This window comes from Cryptomeria japonica, chromosome 1 (genome assembly GCF_030272615.1).
Source record: "Cryptomeria japonica chromosome 1, Sugi_1.0, whole genome shotgun sequence".
Lineage (NCBI taxonomy): Eukaryota > Viridiplantae > Streptophyta > Pinopsida > Cupressales > Cupressaceae > Cryptomeria > Cryptomeria japonica.
Genome location: NC_081405.1, coordinates 200,093,369 through 200,109,495, shown reverse-complemented (window position 1 = coordinate 200,109,495; position 16,127 = coordinate 200,093,369). Strand labels below are relative to the sequence as shown.

At 33.1% G+C, this 16,127-nt stretch overlaps 1 protein-coding gene across 6 annotated transcripts in view; it reads left to right on the top strand.

Moving 5' to 3' along the window:
* Positions 1-674, top strand: part of LOC131070135 (uncharacterized) — a 76,050-nt gene extending 75,376 nt beyond the window's left edge. For all 6 annotated transcript variants that reach the window (XM_059216729.1, XM_059216723.1, XM_059216731.1 and 3 more), the window contains one exon: positions 97-674. In XM_059216729.1, the coding sequence (XP_059072712.1) occupies positions 97-585 (489 nt within the window). In that variant the 3' untranslated portion in view covers positions 586-674. The remainder of the gene's footprint in view (positions 1-96) is intronic.
* Positions 675-16,127: the final 15,453 nt, after the last annotated feature.

The following is a 16,127-nucleotide window of genomic DNA, read 5'->3' as shown; positions in this document are numbered from 1 at the left end:
TACAATAATATCCTTTTATTTCTCTTTTGATTGATGATATAGTTTAATATATTAGCGAGAAACTTAAATTTAGTGCATTTAATTTTTTGATTGTAGGGTTGGCACAAATATGCACATGTGAAAGGAAAGGATAAGAGGAAGATTGTGGAAGTTGAAGATGAAGATGAAGAAAACAGGAATTTGTTTGGACCTTCACTTAAACAAATTGTTAAAAATTATGTTATGGAATTGAATGAATCACAAAAAAAAATAGATGGTGAAGTTTATTTGGATAGATATAGAGATTCTAGAACAATAGAGACACAAGGTGGTCTTATGGAGCGAAAGGAGTGTTTAAGACAAGATCCTTTTGCAAAAGATATTTTGTCTATGCATGATTATGACACTACAATAGTTGAAGAAAGACAAAACCAATATTTCAATTGGTTAAAATTATTGAAGGCATTGCATGAAGTACAAGATGTTTCAATGAAAGGAATTCAATTGTTTAAAGAATTTCGCCTTCATTGTGAAATAGACAATCTTCCATGGCCTTTGCCAGAATCAAGTGCCACAATGTATAACAAATTGATGCTAGAAATGTAAATGCCACAATATATAATAGATTGATGCTAGAAATGCAAATATTGATCGATTTGTATTATTGATGTCAGAAATAAAATGCATATATCTTTAAAACGATTAAAACTATTTAATTTTATATTAAACATCATTAAAGTTAGAAAATTATTTGTATCATTTATAATAAATAAAAATTTAATTATTTTATTTTATTATGCATGTTTTAATTTTTTTTTTAAATCCTTAATATTTATTTATTTACGATTTTAATGGAATACACTAATATTCTATAATTGTTCTTATATAAATTTAGATTAATCTTAAATCTTATGCATATAGAATGACTTTTCAGAATGTTCCATAATATTTACACTGAAAGTTTCTCTTATGTATAAAGAGTTGACGAGATTATTTCGCACTCTCATTTCATAAGGCTGAAAATTAAATGTGGATTTCAAATATTGGTATATATTATGTTTTGCCAAAATCGTAATCATATGAGAGTTTGAAATTGATGATAACATGAAGATTTATTCTCCCTTTTAAAAAATTTTAGAATATGTATTCTTGTGTTTTCTATTTAAAAAATAAATGATTATAGGTATAAATTTAAAACTATTTATAAAATGAAGTATAATTGGAATCAAATTGTGATATGTATTACTTGAGTATCTAGATTAAACTTTTAAGAATCATTTAGTCTTAAATTTGTTTTTAATTGAAAAAATTTCTTTATTAGTCAAATAAAATTTGATTTATTCACAACTTATTGTGATTAATAAATTAATTGACTAGTTTAATAAGATGTAGCACAAGATCAATGTGATTATGGGGTAGGTAGGAATCTAAATCAATTATTTTGATATTTATAAGATATTTTGATCTAGAACTTATGATAATTAATAAATCACTTCACGAGTTCAAGAAGATGTAGCACTAGATCAATGTGATTATGGGGTAGGTAGAAATCTAAATCAACTATTTTGATATTTATAAGATATTTTGATCTACAACTTGTGATAATTAATAAATCACTTCACTAGTTCAATAAGATGTAGCACTAGATCAATGTGATAATAGGGAAGATAGAAAATTGATTCAAATATTTTCAATGCATAGCATAAGATATTTTGAATATTACAACATAAACCTAGTAGATATATTTATTTGTAAAATTATTCAAATTTCTTTGAGCTCGCTAAACTCTATAGTTGAATCACAATTTTTATTTTGTACTAGTCAGAACACACACCCTCATAAAAATTGCATTTACAATGAAAGTTGATGAAAGCAAAAAAAGTATTGTAATGTAAAAATAATAATGGTGTCATGAAAAATATTATTTTAAAAATAAATACAATATATGACTAAAATAAGTTAGAACATAAATTTTTCTTATGTTGTTGACTTGTGTGCATTCATGATTACATATGTAATTATTTAATATGGACTATCAAAAAGGTGCTTCATTGGTCTTTCAAATTGTGTGTTTGATTTGTTGCATCCAATTAAGCTAATATTAACGAATGCAAGATATAATAAATTAAAAAAAGGTTATAATTCAAAATTCCCCAAGGTAAATTGGTTAATAAAAGAAATATTGTAAAAATATATTCTAACAAATTCTAAAACCTTGTATAAGCTAATGGAATTTCTCACTCGTAGATAAAAAATCCCTCGTGAATGGAGACACTTTTTATGTTATCACTAACATACATGTGATAGTCCTTTTATAATAATAAAATTTAACGATCTAATAGGTTAGAGGGTAGATTTGGTGTGATGGGGTTGGGTGGGAATCAAAAGGTTCCCATAGACATAATATTTGTGTATTTACTTTTTTATTATGATAATACCGACCTGATTGAGATCCAATATCTCTCTTCCTGCTTCTCTAGCTACTTTTGCATCTTTAACTGTTTCATCGACTGAACAATCTACTAGATATGGTTCTTGATTAGGAATTGGAAAACCTCTATATGTTGCTAGTCTTGCTCCTACCTACGCTATCCATGCCTTTGCTGCTACTATTGGAAAATATGGAAAAGCAAAGAGGGATGCTTCTTCAATTTGAATTGGAATTAATTCCTATGACTTAAAAAGAGACCACTTGAATTATGCTTTCTTTTCTCTAGCTACCATTGGTTCTACTAATGGATTTGTAACTATTCCAAGATTAAATAGTTCTTATTAGAGATCAATTGGATCAACTCAATCACCCCATTAGAATAGTAGGGTTGAACCAACTACAAAATCTACTGCTACTTCATCAAAATCAACACAGCTAGGCCCTACTGTTCTAAGGCGAGAAGTACATGAATATTATGATATTAGGAGTGATATGTTAGCTAATGAAAGACGGTGTTTAAACTCTATCAATTGTCCCTACTACTAGTGCTATTAAATAAAGATTTTCTACTAGCACTATATATACCCCTACTTATGGATCTAGCATTTTACTTGGAGTTGTCTCTCACTCTTGAAATGGAATACCGACAAAGGCAGGTGTAGGTACTAAGCTTTGACTGATAACATGGTGAAAGAAGGACATTCTGCCTAGAGCTGGTACAAAACTAGGTGTTGGTATTGGTGCTACTTTAATCGAATCTACTTTGACTAGATAGACTTCTAGATTGACTTCTCCTAGTTTTGCTACTATTGGTGGATATGATGGGTATGGCTCTCGATCTAGATATGTTGTACTATGCCTATAATTATTAATTAATTAGCTTGTATAATGGCACCAATGCCCCACTATTCCAAGGATCCGTGAATTCAAAAAGTTGAATGTTAATTAGTCAACTTTCTAGCCCTAGTATTCTAAGGGGATAAAGTAGTTCTAGTATTGACCATAGAGCCATAGAATTTTAGGGGGAAGAGTCTCCATTCAACACTCGATAGTTGAAAATAAGCAAATATAGTAACCTCTACACAATTAATAGACCTACTAGAATCAAGTCTTAACTGCTTGATTCTAGAACTATTCTATTAATCAACCCTACTATTATAAGGATGCATTCATTAATAAACCCAATAGAATTATTGGGGGACCTTTATAATAGTAGGAGGCTAGAATAAGCCCATAGAATTTTAGGTGAGCAACTTACTAACCCTTAAAATAGTAAGGGGGGTTATAGTTCTTGATTCTAGCAGGGTTCTCAAATTTACTTACTATAGCAGGTAATTAATTCTGGGAGGGGATTCTAGTTAGACCACTCACCCACCCTTGTATTTCAAGGGCATGTTATGTATAGAATATGAGAGATTCATTACTCTTGCATTTTGAAAAACATATCATTTGAATAATTTTTTAGGGTGGAAGGGTTGGGTGGGAATATAAGATGCTTATTTTAGCTTATTAATTTACTAATTAATTAAGTTGGTGGGAAACTATAGTTCTAGGGGTTGGGTGGACCCTTACTATTCCAAGGGAACTACTATTATAAAGGGCAAGAAATATAGCTCTAGGGGGAATGTTATGTATAGAATCTATCTCCCGCCTACTACTTTGAAGTTTTCACGAAGGGCCTATAATTTTATGGGACTTCTTGAATCTATAGCTACCCTACCCCCATAGAATTATAGTGAGCTGGGGGCCTCTAGAAAGTTAATAAGTAGGGGGTCCCATAGAATTGTAGGGCGAGCAATCCATAGAATTTTAAGGAAATCAACCCACTAAATAGTTCTAGACTCAAAGGTTTATCAATAAACTAATATAGTTATTTACTAAGGCCTTACAACAACTATAATGGGGGCTGGGCGGTGGGCACATCAATGAGTTGCTTGCCCTACAATTCTATGGGGAGAGGTTTCTCCAATTAGTTGTAGGGTTGCACCCTACATACCCATGGGTGGCAAGCTAATGTTCCTCAGGAATTTCAGTTTGTTCAATTCCCACCTTGCTTCAACAATTATTCAAATCAGAACTAATTTGCCTTCATCTCACCTAAACTAGAACTACCCATGGTCCTGTGGATTCTAGTGTCAACCCATAACCTTCACTATTGTTTAGGAGAGGATTTAACCTCCCACAATAATTAATAAACCAACTAACCTTTAGCCCCCACCCAATCCTAAGGTTGTAGAAGTTCAATATGAAGTAAAAGAACATTGGTTAATAGCTTCACTTAAGTATTATATATTATTGATTCGCAAGAATCATAGTTAAATTCAATTGGTGAAGATTATTTGGATAAAAGTAGAAAATAAAATGGTAGTTCATAGTAGAGATACAAGGTCTTCTTAAGTTAAAAGAGTGTTTAAGACAAGATTTAAAAATAAATAAAAAATAATTCTATCAATAATTGAAGAAATCCAATTCTACCTTAAACTTATTATATATTGAAACATTATTATTAATAGAATTATATGTATTGTTTGAAGTAAATAAAACTTTTAAGTTTAATTATGTAATTTCTTAAACTTTAAATAAAACGTAAATTATATTTATAATAATAAATTATTTTTAATGTATTTTTAAATTTTTATGTTTTTCATCCTTATTATTTAGAAATGATTTCAAAATGTTTATATTAAAATATGTTAATCTTTTGGAAGGTTTCTTTATGACTAAATAAGCTAGAGAAATGCACAATTATATTGTAATGGTGTAATTTTGAATTAGGGTCAATTAAGATAATAAAACCAATAATAATCTAAAAATTAACCAAAACAAGGTGGATAGAGGAATGTTCACTTGATAGATCTAGCCTCAATCCAAATAAGGAAAGAGCTTAAACTCTAATAAGATTCACTTGGTTTTAGGGTTTCCTCTTTCCAAGGGTTTATGTGTGGATTGGAATTGATAATTATAAATTAAGACAAAATGAAAGATAATTAAAGTAAATTGATGAATACAAAATGCTAGAAATTTCTCATGGAGCCACAAACTGGGATCTGGGAAAAATTATATATTCAAAACCTATTCCTAGATGTTTGGCTTGATTTTTCAGGACCAAGTAGTACAAAACTACCTTGGTCCTTCAAATTTTCCTCCATCAAAAGTTGAACTTGTTTATCACTATAAACTCAACAAGAATTCCTAAATACAACTCATGCACCTATTTACAACACATAGAAAGAGAGGGAAAGATATTGTAGATAGGGGTTTACCTAAGTCAAACCCCATTTTAGGAATTAACCTTGAATAAAATAATGCAAATGCTAAAATAAATGTTAAGAAGATATACCTTAGATATGCAATTGTTGATGATGATACAATTCTCTTTGAATGTAATCACAAATTTTGGATGTAGTAGTATGAAAAAAAACAACAACCCTAGTCACACACACATGCTTGCATGAGGATTGATGTAACTTTTCTCTACAATGCTTGAAGGATGAAATGCAACCTCTAATCTCTAAAGATGATTAAGAATGAATTCTTCATAGATGTACATTTATATTAGGTATAGATCATGGATGGAGTCTTATATATAAAATAAATTGATAGAATGTCTTTATATAGGGTTCCCTAGGTAAATAATTGATTAGTGAAACCTCCAATGGTCATGTGTAGCCATGGGGACTAGAAGCCATTGCAGAGATAAAGGGCCTACCCCATTTCAAATTTGGGCTTTTTAAAGGGGAGTAGGGCATTTTGGGGCATCTTGGTCCTCCTACAAATAGGACCAACACAAAGGGACATGTTAAAGGTACCTCTAATATGGGGTCCACAAAATAGCGTTCATGACATCAGGGTTGGATAATAGGACCAAAATGGACCTAGAGAGGGGATAAAGATAGGACATGCTAAAGTAGGAGCACAAACATGAGGTGTGAATTAGACTGGTTACAATTTATGATTCTACATTTAGCCCCCACTTTAATAAGAGCATGAGCCTATGAAAATACTCACGATAAAGTATAAAGATGAGTGTGAGGAGCAATTAGGAGAGATATCACAAGGAGATAAGAAATTGAAAATTTGGAGGAACCAAACCCCTAATCTTAAGATGTCTCAACCACTAATATCATTCTTGGAATGCTATCGCAAGAACACAAGAAATTACATAAAAAGTACAAGAGGATGCATCAAATGATGAACAATGATCGGAAAGTTATGAGCTCATGGGGAAGAGAAAAAATATTGAACATGAATGTCATAGGATAACAAGTTGTGTTATGCTAGGTGATCCATGTTGGGGAGGAGAGTCAGAATAGTCTAGCTATGTTTTGCTAGTTCCACTCACCCTACAACATATGTAGTTGTCTAGTTTTCAGAGTTAAGCATCTCATATAATACTTGTTTCTCTCATTTTGAGCATGAAATAACTTGTACAAAACATGAAATAAAAATAAATTTGTGGTTTTGGGAACATCTCATATAAGACTTGTTGGTCTGGTTTTAATAATGTATACCCCGTATAAGACATATAAAAATGTTGATTTTGGTTTCAATATCGAAATATCTCATATAAGACTTTATTGGTTTGGTTTTGAGAATGTACACGTCGTATAAGATAAATATATGCTTGGTTTTAGGAGCATCTCATATAAGACTTTGTTGGTTTGGCTCCAAGAATGTATACCCCATATAAGACATATAAAAATACTATGTTTGGTTTTGGGAATGGAACATCTTGTATAATACTTTATTGGTCTAGTTTTTTTGGATTAGATATCATATAAGCATTGCATATCATCTCATTCGAGCATCCACTTTACAAACTTATTACAAATATTAGCTCCTTTCGAGCAAACTAACAACAATTGGAAGACCAAGGGTCACAACTTAGAAATCCACTTTAGGAAGACCAAGAGTCACAACTTAGAATTCTACATAAAGGTGTCCCTCATGGGAGTTGAACTTGGGTCTCCACATTGAGAACTCAATGCTTTAACCAACTAAGCTCAACCCCTTGGACTTTCTTGGTTTGGTTTCGAGAATGAACACCACATATAAGACATGCACACTATAATATAAAAATATAGGACAAAGAGGGTAATATGCAATGTTCTCCACTTAAGATGTCAACATAGTCTTATGTTGATGTCTTTAGGAAGCTAGAAACAAGGACACATACCTATTCCATTTTGCTAGATGTCTTAAAGAAGCTAGATGTCTTAAGGAAGCTAGAAACATGAATAGTGACATGTTTCTCTTCAATGCTTGCTTTCTATTAAAGAAATCATTGATAGGAGTATTGCCTCTTTCTTCTTTCACATGAGATACCCTAGGAGAGGTACAAGTGTTATCTTTTTTAATGTAATTTCTAGGATTACCGTTGGCTACAAAAGCTTTTATGTAATCTACATGTGTAATGCATTTTCTTTAAAATATCATGATAAAGCAACATGCAATATGGATAAAAGTTTTGAGATATGATTGGCTAGTAGGAAATATCTTTGAAACCCTAAAGATAAAATATGAAAAATTAATAGGAATGAAAGGAAGAAATGTAAAGTGAAAGAAGCCATTATCCAACACATTATTTTGATAAATGTACATAAAAAGAAATGAAATCATATGTGGAATGGGAAATGAATTAGATTTTGTAAATGCCATTAGGAAAGCATAAAACCAGATCTAAAAATATAAGGGAAATATTATGCAACCCATAAGTTAAATTTAGAAAAATAAATTAGGGTTTTGTATGAATTTAACCTCCAAACTTATATTTGAAATTAATTGGAAATACAATCTATTAGTGCAAATTTGAAAGCTAAAATGCATACAAATCAAATTTGAGAATATGGATCATAAATTAGTATGAAAGATGTTAGGTCCACCAAATTGTAATGGTATTATTTGGAATTAGGGTCAATTAAGATAATATAACTACTAATATTCCAAATTAACCAAAACAAGGTAGAAAGAGGAAAGAACCTAATAGATCTAGCCTCAATCCAAATAAGGAAAGGGTTGAAACTTTGATTAGATTTGTTGGAGTAAATAATTAATACATTAATTATTCACTTAATTGCATTAATTCACTAAATATTCGATGCCTTAATTAGTAATTAATTATTGGCATTTATTATTATTTAGTTAATTAATTAATTAGGGATAATTAATTAATATTTATCTCCATGCATAATGCAAACTAGGAAAAGCAAACTATGTTTAGAATTTGAGAGTTTCACGCATTTAATGAGTCTATTATACTATTTGTGCATACATGATTGATTCATGCATTCTGTTTTAACTCTCAATCTATCTTCTAAAGGGGAATATTTAGGGTTTCTATCTTTAGAGTTAGATTTCTTTATAGGGATTTCATTTCCTTCATTGTAACTCAAGTAATTTCAAGCAATTCAATTAATTTCATTGTTATCATCTTCAATTATTTTTTTGTTCAATTATCTCTTTATGTGTGATAGGTATTCTTGTAGAAGATAATTGGGCTTGTGGGATTCACATTTCATGAATTCTAACGTGGTATCAGAGCTCCAGATCAAAAGAATCTTGTTCACTTTTTGGGGGGAGATTATTTGCATACACATCAAATTGTTCTTCTTGGGTTAATTTGGAGCACACCATCAATTCTAGAAAGCTTTATAAAGGCAAGATCACCTTTTGTTTTGCCGAAATCGGATACATGGAGTCCATTTTGCAAAGGGTTTGAAGTTTGAAGGTTTTCGCTATTCCAGAGGGTACCTAGAAATTTGGACCTTTTGGGGCCCAAAAGGACCTCACGGTTGGCTTTAGAAGGCCAATTTCATGAATTTTGATATATAATTCGTCTAGTTTCGGTGACAGGAGCATCAGGTGCAATTTTTTTTATTTTTTATCTCAGTTGTATAGGCTGTACCATACAAAATGTTTTCGTAAAGAATTTTTATTTTTTTTCCTTAGCAACTAGCTGGACTGCTAGTAGCCAACAGCTAGGCTAAATTGCAGCAATCCCTAACCGTTGGCAGGGCTAATCGCCAACTGGCCTCAAGCCGCCAGTGACCCTCAAGCCGCAAATGACCCTAGCCGTTTGTTGGCACCGATTGCTGCGGCCAGCCGCCAGTAGCTTGCAAACCGCCAACCACCTCCACCTGGTCAACGGCTCCGCCACTGCTCAGCTAAGCTAGAATAGCCATCGCTCAGCTGCTGCTCCACCTTCACCACCCAACCACAAGGGGGTTGGTTATTTTTTTCTCCAAGTTTTTTTTGATAGGGGATTGGTTTTTTTGCTATATCTTGAGCATACAGAGGTGAAATCATGCAAACAATATATTTTTGAAAAGCTCTTTCCAAGCCCGATCCAGAGGTGGAGGTATTTGTTTTTTCTAATTTTTTTTATTTTACAGGATTTTTTACCAATTTAACTCAGGAGTAGTTGTTTTCACTCTCAAGGGCATATTTTGTGCATCTAGACTTCATTTTTTGCAAAGGAAATATCATCAAAAAGCTGATTTTGAGCTCTATCCAGATCTTAAGTCCTCTTTTTCATATTGTTTACCATATTTCTATCTCTTCCTTCCAAAGTCAATAGTGCATTTTTTGGTCCTATTCTGCCTTATGGTGATCCGAGCTCCATTATTCTTGTTTTTAGAGGAATTTTGTTCTAATTTTTGAGCTCTATTACTATATTTTTCTTGTCTCAGATCTATACTTTTTCTAGCATCATGGAGAAAAGCAACATTCCTCTTCTTACCACTTCTAATTTTCTCGAGTGGAAGTCTCACATTGAGATCACTCTTAAGAAGTTGGGGTTATGTTGAGTCACCATGGGTACATAAATTGAACCTATGGGTGCTGTAGAAAAGAGGAAATGGTTCAATAAATGTGATCAGGATTTTGACACTCTTTGCATGAGTATCTCTCCTGATCTCTTGTTTCATATTGAGTCTTGTAATACATGGTAGGAAGTTTGGTCACAACTTGAGCTTCTAATTGGTAAGCAGGACACACTTCAGAGTTAATAGTTAGAGAATGAGTTGATATGTCTTAATCCTTCTAATTTTGACACGATCTAGGACCTCTTCACAAAGGTAAGTACTTGAGGCTTCAGGTAAAGTAGTCTGGTATTGAGAAGAAAGATGACCAGTTGATCCTTTCTATTCTTGCAAAGCTTGGTCCGAATTATTGTCTTTGTTTCTACCTTCTATGCTACAAAGGATGATATGGGATCCAAGTACACAACGCCTTCTCTTGATGATTTTGTCATTCAAATCATGTGAGAAGAATCCAAGTTGATTCAAATGGGTACGTTGAAGCCTTCAAAAGCTTCAACACTTCTTACTACTCTTGTTATAAGCTAGGGTTGTCATTGCACCAAAAGATTGACCTATCAATGCCCGATACAACCACTAGACTTATAGAGTCCACAGAAGGTTGTTAAACCATGTTGTGAATCCTTGTGAGGGATGCTGGCCCACTACGAACAATCCCCCTCCTAGCGTCACTCACCATAGACTGTGTGATTAGAATCTGTGACCAAGCTCTAATACCATTTGTTACAAGATAGGGTTATCATTGCACCAAAAGATCAACTTGTCAATTCTCGATACAACCACTAGACTTATAGAATCCATAGGAGGCTGTTAAACCATGTCACGAATCCCCACGAGCGATGCTGGCCCACTATGAACAATGCCACCTTGAACATACATAAAGGCTTCATCTAGCAAAGGAAAAAAATAGAATCCAAAGACCATAGGGAAAGGAAAGGATCTTAGTTCATAGACCACCTCTAGTTCACCTTTTCCTAAGGGAGAATCATCAAAGAAATAAAGACATATTTTTTCTTATTGCAAAAAGGAAGGGCATAATGAGTCATATTGCTATCAAAAGAATTTTGATGGATATGAGAAACAAATTTCAGATTTGACAACTCTTCTTGTAAAGAGAAATATTCTTTCTTCTTCTGACATGTCTTCTTCTTCTCCTTCATTCTAGATAGATGGACAATCCAATGCAAAGGGTCATGCATTATGTACAATCACTTGTCCACCCTCTTCTCGATGGCTACTGGATTCAGGTGCTTCACACCATATGGCATCTTCTCAGGATATTTTCTCATCTTTTCAGACTTCTCCTACACCACACATCTTGATAAGAAACAATACTTTGATGACAATATGTGGGAAGGGTTCTATCGATATTGATGATAGTACTTTCCATGATGTACTTTGTGTACCATATTTTCCTACTAACCTTCTCGCTATTTACATATTTCTCACAGTGGGATAGGGAAGATAGTTGGGTTCACACAAGACTCGGTACACATCAAAGACAACAAGAATGGAGACATTGTTACCACAGGGACAATTGATCATTCTTCCCACTTGTAATCTTTTTCTCATTTTGGTCCACCTTCTCCATTCTCTGAAAATCACTCTCTTTTTTCAAGACAGCATGTTGAGGTGAAGTTAGGTCACTTGAACTTATGTAATTTTCTCGAGACCAGTGTTATGACTTCTACACCTCCACCTCCTGTTGAGTTTGCATATGTTCAATAGGATTCCTCTTCAACATGGCCTGGCATTGTAGCTCCATGCATTGATCCCACTACTATTGTTGTTGAGGATATATTAGAGGATGTTCATTCCCTCTCAGATGATAGATTCAACACATTTGTTATCCCACCATCATTGGAGCTTCCTTTATAGGATTATCATGCATTCTCCTTTGATCAGCATCCAAGACTTCCAGTTCTGCCTTACATACAAGTTATTTCTCTTCTTTGTCCATTGACTTTGTTTGCTCCACATTGGAGCCGCATTAGTTTGATCATCAACACATGGGTTCTCTTATTCCAAGGGGGGTTTGGAGCCTTGATCCTCTCTCATGAGGGGGTTGGTTGTACATATGTTCTTGAGAAAGTCTCTTGAGACATTGGTTTTGTACTTTATTTTTTTGTTTGTCTTTGGAGAGTAGTTTTGTTCCCACTAGGTTTTCTCCATTTCTGAGAAACTTGCATGTTTGTTCATGGATACTTCATCAAGCTTTATGCTTGGTGCCATCTTGCATTCATCTTTGCATGCTTTTTTCCTACATATTTTTTGCCTCTCTCCCCACTTATGCATTCAAGGGGGTGTTAGAGTAAATAATTCATACATTAATTATTCACGAGTTGCATTAATTCACTAAATAATCGATGCCTTAATTAGTAATTAATTATTGGTATTTATTATTATTTAGTTGATTAATTAATTAAGGATAATTAATTAATATTTATTTCCATGCATAATGGAAACTAGGAAAAGCAAACTATATTTAGATTTCGAGAGTTTCATGCATTTAATTATTTTATTATGTTACTAGTGCATACATAACTGATTCATGCATTCTGTTTTAACTCTCAGTCTATCTAGTAAACTGCACCATTTAGGGTTTCTATCTTTAGAGTTAGATTTATTTATAAGGATGTCATATCCTTCATTATAACTCAAGCGATTTCAAAGCAATCCAATCAATTTCATTGTTATTGTCTTTATTTATTTTTCTGTTCAATTCTCTTTATGCATGATAGATATTCTTGCAGAAAATAACTAGGCTTGTGGGATTCACATTTTATGAAGTCTAACAAGATTTGCCTTGTGTCAGGGTTTCCTCTTTCCAAAGGTTGATGCAAGTGGATTAGATTTGATAATTGTAAACTAGGAAAAAATGAGAGATAATTGAAGTAAATTGATGAATATGAAATTTTGTAGATGTCCCATAGAGCCATAGACTAGGATTTGGGAAAATAATAGATTTGGAACCTATTCCCAGAAGTTCGGCCTATTTTTTCAAGACTAGGTAGTACAAATCCACTTCGGTCCTTTGAATTTTCCTCTATCAAAAGATGAACCTATTCGTCATTGTCGACTCTACCAGAATTCTTGATTACAACTCCTACACATATTCCCTACACACAAAAAGAGAGGGAAAGATGTTGTGGATAGGGGTTTACCTAATTCAAACCCTGATTTAGGATTAACCTTGAATAAAATAATACAAATACTAGTATAAATGTTGAGGATATATACCTTAGATATGCAATTGTTGATGATGACACAATGATCTTTGAATGTAGTCACAAATGTTGGATGTAATGGCATGAAAAACACATGAAAATGAAAATTTATAATCACACACACATGCTTGCATGAGCATTGGTGTAACTTTGCTCCATAATACTTGAAGAATGAAATACAACCTTAAATCTCTGAAGATTCTTAATGATGAATGCTTCATAGATGCACAAATATTAGGTATAGATCATGACTGGAGTATTAGATCTAAAATGAATTGATACAATATCTTTATATAGTGTTCACTAGGCAAATTAGTGATTAGGCTTTTTGGTACAACAAACTGAGAGTGGGGGGGGGGGGGGGTGAATCAGTTTGGACCGGAAATTCAAAACTTTACTGCAACTTAAACCACAACAAAAATCTGATAATGAATAGTTAAAGCATAAACAACACCACATCAATAACACACATAACACTAAAAATTTTAACATGGAAAACCCTGTTAAGGGAAAAACCATGGTAGGAACATACCCACAATCAGATAATACCCTGTCAAGAGTAAGTGAAATATTACAATGGGGAATGCACATGCATTTAGGCACACTTCCTAGAGCTCACTACTCAAAATATAATGACCCAGAAGGCTACAACCCTCAGGGAAGGTTCACTACCTTACAAGAACATTAAGAAAACAATCCAGATTACATGAATCAAAGGAATTACATCTCCAAATGCTTGATTATAGTTACGGGGTTAAGCATACTAACAAAATTGCTCTGCAACTCTTCTTCTCACAACGTCGCACAATATCCCGACTACTGAATGATAGATACAATATTCGCACATAGCCATACATCTCTCAATGATTACAAGGCTTATTTATACACATCATCAACCTAGCAATGTAGGTCGGCTCACCACACACTACATATTACAAAATATAATTACATACACCATAATAATGCATACAAACAAAAAAAATGTCGGCTAAGACATAGTCTAGACCTAAACAATGAACACAAATAAGAAATGCATCCAAAGATCGCGCCTCGATCATCCACAACATGCTACAATACTGAAAACATTGCTTAACATGAAGAACATCACCAGATCAAGAAAATCTTCCATAACACACATAAGGATCAATGCAGACCACCAATATGAATAGCACACGATCTAGAAACATCCATAAGAAGCATGAATTGCATCATAGAAACCGCAACATCTCGCATCACAAAAATCATCATCACCTGACAACCAGAGTTCAAGAACATGCACAAAACTAACTGTCAAACTAAAAGATTCACATGGAGACCTCTGAATCATCAACCATACAAATAGAGGATACATCCCAAACATCTGCAACCAAAGATATTACAATTATGGAGCATAGCACACTAGTACATTTGGGGCTTCTTTCCGATGATGGTTCGTCAAAATTCTGACTATAATTCGTCGGACTGCCGACAAGCAATGCCGTCAAAAACTTGTAGTCGGACATTCTAACGGTGCTCAAGAATGTCAAAATTCTGATGCAATAGAAGACTATTCTGACAACAACCATGACTACACTAAGCCGTCAGTAAAACTCTATATGTCGTCAACATTCCAATGGCATCGAGGTAATGTTCTGATGGTGAACATGACCGCTCATTTGGCGAGAATGTCATCAGATATACAACATCATCATCGTATGTTTCATGGTGTACACAGACTTTCAATGACGTTGAACGATAACCAACACATCTACATCGATGAGGATGCTATATGTGTGGTGGTTCCAGCGTCAAAATAAATTTGGTGAGCATCAAAATAAATTTGGTGGGCGTCGAAATTCTAACGACACCTTCACTGCTTATCCAATGAGGATACTGTCAGACAACAACAAGATCTTTCTCTTCTTTCTCCTTTGATTTCTCTTCTAGGATGACTTTTAACTTGTCCTTAACAAGCTCATCAACTTTTGTCGTGTATTCTCGAATGAACTTTGAAAAAGATTTTTTTTTGAATATTAGCTATTTAATTTTCCAGAAGATTTAAAATGTTTGTTAATGAGAAACTTAAAATATTCAGAGAATCATCAAAGTATATCAAGAACCTGAAGCAGGTATGGAAACACAAAGTCAATCATATTATTCATCTAGGCAAGTTCCAAAGCCACATCTGGTCTGATCAAGTCATAACATAGGAACAAGCATGAAGCAAAGCATTCTTTCTTGCCTTGCAGTTCCAATTGCAAAAGTAAACCCCATTTCAATGCCCCAATCCAAAATGAAAATTCAAAATATACTTTAGCTTGTGAGAGAGAACAACCAATTATATGTTTTACCAATTGTATACCTATTCCACGAAATACACCAACAATTCCTCTACAAGTTCACGATCACTCGATTGAGAACTAGTTTCCATTGCATCCTTGTAAAGATTATCCCTTTTAGACAGTGCAACATGTTAGCACATAATTTTTCTATAATTTCCTTAATTATACTCTTAAAAATGCTATTTTTCTATAATTTCTTTAATTATGCTCTTAAAAATGCCATTTTCAAATTAATTATGCTATTAAAAATGTTATTTTTCTATAATTTCCTTAATTATGATATTAAAAATACAAATTTTTCTATAATTTCCTTAATTATGCTCTTAAAAATGCTATTTTTCTACAATTTTCT